This window comes from Suricata suricatta, chromosome 12, assembly GCF_006229205.1.
Source record: "Suricata suricatta isolate VVHF042 chromosome 12, meerkat_22Aug2017_6uvM2_HiC, whole genome shotgun sequence".
In the NCBI taxonomy this organism is placed as follows: domain Eukaryota; kingdom Metazoa; phylum Chordata; class Mammalia; order Carnivora; family Herpestidae; genus Suricata; species Suricata suricatta.
In genome coordinates, this window is record NC_043711.1 from 10,466,280 (window position 1) to 10,471,605 (window position 5,326).

The 5,326-nt window shown below is 41.1% G+C and overlaps 1 protein-coding gene across 1 annotated transcript in view; it reads right to left on the bottom strand.

The window, feature by feature from the left end:
- Positions 1-1,916, bottom strand: part of LOC115274359 (olfactory receptor 1571-like) — an 8,956-nt gene extending 7,040 nt beyond the window's left edge. Inside the window, exon 1 of the mRNA XM_029917816.1 lies at positions 1,746-1,916. Coding sequence (XP_029773676.1) covers positions 1,746-1,916 — 171 coding nt within the window. The remainder of the gene's footprint in view (positions 1-1,745) is intronic.
- Between the last annotated feature and the right edge of the window lie 3,410 nt (positions 1,917-5,326).

Genomic DNA, 5,326 nt, shown 5'->3' on the forward strand with positions numbered 1-5,326 from the left:
GGCAGGGGACCATGGGGAGAGGAAGGGGAAAGAGAGCGGGGAAGAGTGAGGGACACAGATCAAGGGAGACTACTATATACTGAAAACGAACCATGGACCAAAGGGGGAGGGGGAGGGAAGAAGGGGGTGATGGTCATGGTGGAGTCACTTGTGGGGAAGAGCACTGGGTGTTATATGAAAACCAATTTGACAATAAACTATTAAAAAAAGTTCAAGTCAAAGTGCAGGGCCAATGTTGCAGGGGGAATGAGCGCGAGGGGGACTAATGACAGATGCTTTCAGACATGTGGGGAGGGAAGTGGCCTCTCTGCTGCAACTCGGACCTCAAGGCACAGGGACGACTTTGTGCAGACTTTGAATTTAATCCCAGTGTTCCTGCATCCATAAGTATCACTTGCTTTCCTTCCATTTTAGAAGAGCTATCTCCCAAACGTCTAATAAAGAGTCAGCTACCTATGCTTTCGATCCTGCCTGTGGCCCTACACCTTAGATATTTCTCCAAATAATTAAATTATTTGAATATAATGACACACAATTAACTGTTTTCAAGTGTACAATTTGAGGAATTAAAGGAGCTACACAAAAATAAAGTTTCCATTTGTGTATAATTTAAGGCTGTATATAAGCATTATCTTGTTTCTTAGGTAATTGTGAACACTGTAAGCTCCCTGAACCTGAGCCTCTCTGTCTTTATTTCTGTCGTCAGTGTGGATGTTAAACATAACTTCCTATGAATCTTGTAAGGAAAGAATAAAATGCAAGGAAATTACTTTTTTACTGCAAAGAAAATGTTCAAGTGTAGTGGTTGTCTTGTGGGTGTGTTTGTGTATATTTTTCTTTAAAATAAGCACAGCACTCTTGTACATGATTCATCTTTTATGACAAAATGGGACTTGAAATAAAGTTGGAGAGAATAGCACTGAAGAGAATGAATGGTAGAATCAACAATAATAAGAAGAAATAATGACACAAAATTTTAAATTACATTGGATGACCTTAATTTTTGTGTTTAAATTTATTTATTTAAAAGTTTAGAGGGTGTTTCAGGATAACAGAGCAGCAATGAGGTCCTCAGCTTTTATTGTCCCAGAAAGGCAGCTATGTGAGCACCAAACCATTTTGAACACCTAGGAAATTGGCCTGAGGATTAACACCACAATCTGCATAGCTTCTGCCACAGAACTTGGCAGATTCATAGTGCAGAGAGATGGGCTGGGAGAGAGAAGTCCTCAGAGGTAGGGAGCTGATTTTGTGAAGAGAGGACAGAGAAATGGAGACAGAGGGTGGTGCACTAAGACAGTGTAGGAAAAGCACTCTCCTCCCCCTCCAAAAGTAGCTGGAGAGAAAAAGAATGAGAGAAACTCTCACAAGCGACTGAAACAGAAATTTGTTCCCCAAAGCCATTGTTGGTGGGGGGAAGGATAGGGTTTCAATACCACTAAGGTGCTATAAAAGTGGAACACAGGGGAAACTTCAACTCAGGTCATAATCTCATGGTTCGTGAGTTCAAGCCCCACATGAGGCTCCATAATGACAGCTCAGAGCCTGGAGCCTGCTTCAGATTCTGTGTTTCCCTTTCTCTCTACTCCTCCCCCACTCACACACACTCACACACACACACACACACAAACACATTCTCTCTCTCTCTCTCTCTCTCTCTCTCTCTCTCTCTCTCTCTCGCTCATAAATGAATAAATGTGTTTTAAAAATTGGAATACAGAGTTGGAAATCCCAGAACTCGGTACCTGCCACTGCTCTGGTGAGGAAGCAGGGTTAATCCCCAGGAATGGGAAATGGCGTCTGAGGGGTCTGTGTACCACATGGGAGAAGTGGTTCCCTTTTTGGAGTGCACTTGGAGGAGGCCATAATGCCTTCTCCACAGTCAAAGGACCCAGCAGACCCAGGATGACAGCCATGTTTGCTGGTACTGGGACAAAGACACCAGAGTGGGGTGAAATCTGGCCCGACGCTAATTTAAGATTTTCCATAACCTCTGAATATCTGTCACAGAGTGATCAAATAAACTTTTTCTGAGCAAGCCGCCACCTGGCCATTGCTCAGCAAGACCCTCCCCCAGAGGGTCTGGGTGTGCCTATGCCACAGGGATCTCTAAAGTGAGGGATTTGGAAACACAGCCCATCTGAGATAGAGTTCTGGAGGGAGGTGCTGACTGGCAGGCTGCTGGCTTGGACATAAACGGGGTAGAAGCAAGGAATAGATGGAAGCTCAAGACAGATGAGGGATGATTGATTGTGGGTCAGTGAGAGGTCAGAGTTCTTGTGCCAGAGACCAGGAAGTGGGGTGAAGCCACTTCCATCTCTCCTGCGCATGCGCACACATGAGCACGAATATGCACTTCATACTGATCCTCCCAATATGCTAAACAGCACCATCTAAAGAAAATGGAGCCATTACATCAAGTCCCGCCCAGCTCCACCTTCCAACAAAATCTGCTAGAAGATCAGCACAAGTCTCTCCACCTGCTCAGTGGACTGCCTATAGAGGGCTTCATAGTGTGAGTTCTAGGGGAAATTGGAGGTAATGTCATTTGTTTCATTCGGGTTCCTGGTTCATCTATTTGTTTTGTTTTGTTTTTTGCTTGTTCTTTCTCCTTTCTTTTTCTTGGATACAGGAGGAAAAAAATTTTTCTTTTTTAAAAAAAATTTAAAATTTTATTTTTACTATACTTTTAATTCTTCATAAAATTGTTATCCCATTTCACTTTCTTTATTCATTTTATTCTATTATCGTCTATATATTTTTTAATTTTTAAATATTTTCTTGGATTCTTCTCCTTTCCTTTTTTTCTCTATTCTATCAAGCTTCTTTCAACAACCAGACCAAAATACACCTAGGGTGTACCTTCCTTTCTTACGTTTTTGTGTTGTTTTTAATTTTTTTTAAATTTTAATGTGTTATTTCATTAACTCTTTTTCTTTCTTCAAAATGACAAAATGAGGGAATTCACACCAAAAGAAAGAATTGGAAGAATTGACAGCCAGGGTTTTAATCAATACAGATATAAGCAAGATGTCTGAACTAGAATTTAGAACCAAAACAATAAGAATGGTAACTGGGGTTGAAAAAAGCATACAATCCCTTTCTGTGGAGATAAGAGAAATACAAAAACTCAGGATGAAATTAAAAATGCTCTAACTGAGATGCAATCTCAAATAGATGCCATGATGGCAAGAATGCACGAAGCAGAGCAGCAAATCACTGATATAGAAGACAAAATTATAGAGAATAATGATGCAGAAAAAAGAGGGGAACTAAGGCAGAAGAGCAGGATACAAGAATTAGAGAACTCAGTGGCTTATTAAAAAGGCATAACATCTGCATCATAGGAGTTGTAGAAGATGAAGAGAGAGAAAAGGGGGAAGAACGGAGAACTCCCATTAGATTCAACAAAAACTGACCATCACCAAGGCATATCACACTCAATTTCACAAAATACACAGACAAGGAAAGAATTATGAAAGGAGCATGGAAAAAAGTTTTAAAAAAAATTTATAATAGTTTATTGTCAAATTGGTTTTCATATAACACCCATGCCCCCCACCATGACCATCATCCCCCTTCCCCCCTCCAACCCCCTTCAGTCTTCAATAGTCTCTCATGATTTGTGTCCCTCCCTCTCCCCAACTCTGAAAGTGGTATATATATATATGTATATATATATACACACACACACAATGGAGTACTACATGGCAATGAAAAAGAATGAAATATGGCCATTTGTAGCAAAGTGGATGGACCTCGAGGGTGTCATGCTAAGCGAAATAAGTCAGGCGGAGAAGGACAGATACCATATGTTTGCACTCATAGGTCTAACAGAAAAAAAAAAGAGAAAAAACCTTAACCTTGAAGGGAATACAGATGAGATTCACAGCAGACCGTTCTATAGAAAGTTAGCAGATTAGAAAGGCTGGCATGATATTCAATGTACTGAGTAGGAAAAATTTGCAGCCAAGAATTCTTTATCAGCAAGAGTGTCATGCATACACACACACACACACACACATACACACAGCAAACATGAACTATGGAGACCTCATCAGGATAAAACCTTCTGCACAGCGAAGAAAACAATCAGCATAACTAAAAGGCAACCAATGGATTGGGAGAAGATATTTGCAAATGACATATCAGATAAAGGGTTTGTATCCAAAATCTATAAAGAACTTATCAAACGCAACACTCATCTTCAGCTTAAGCCAAAGCAAACCTGGGGTGCCTGGATGGCTCAGTCGATTAAGCATCCGACTTCAGCTCAGGTCATGATCTCGTGGTTCAGGAGTTCAAGCCCTGCATCAGACTCTTTGCTGACAGCTCAGAGCTTGGAGTCTCTTTCAGAATCTGTGTCTCCCCCTCTCTCTGCCACACCCATGCTCTTGCTCTGTCTCTTTCTGTCTCTCAAGAATAAATATAAATGGAAAAAAAATAAAAAATCTTAAATCTAATATTCCTAGATGTTAAGCTCACATTGTAGTATGTAAAAATATCTAAATATATTTGTTATAATTAAACATTTTATAACAGGTGACCAAATGACAGCTTGTATCCTGTGATAATGTAAGAATGTTCTACTTGTGATGACAAAAGTGTCTTGAAGCCACTGTGTGTAGTGCCCAAGGTTTATTATCAGAAGAATCCAGAGAGGTGCCTGAGTGGTACTGACAGCACAGAGGCTGGGGCATGCTTGAGATTCTGCGTCTACCTCTCTCTTGGCCACTCCCTGCTTGCAGTAGGTCTCTCTCTGGCTCTCAAAAATAAATAAACATTAAAAAAAATTTATTCAAAGAACAGACACTGGGAATGCTGGTTGACTCAGTTGGCTAAGCATCTGGGTCTTCATTTTGGCTTAAGTCACAATGTCAGGAACTTTAAGATCGAGTCTTCATCAGGTTCTGCACTGACAGTGAGGAGCCTGCTTGCAATATTCTCTCTTTCTTTCTCTCTGCACCCACCTGGTGCTCTCTCTCTCTCTCGCTCGCTCTCTCGCTGTCCCTCCCTATTTGAAAAGAAGTAGGAGAAGAGGAAGCAGAAGCAGAAGCAGAAGCAGAAGCAGAAGCAGAAGCAGAAGCAGAAGCAGAAGCAGAAGAAGAAGAAGAAGAAGAAGAAGAAGAAGAAGAAGAAGAAGAAGAAGGAAAAGAGGAAGAGGAAGAGGAAGAGGAAGAGGAAGAGGAAGATGACGACTGACGACACTGGAGATTTCAGGGCTGACTCTCCAGAAGAAGTAAATGTTCTGAAGTCAAAGAGACCTCATCCAGGTGTATTTCTCCTCTTTACACCTGGAGAAAAGTGTAACTTTGAGCTGAGATGA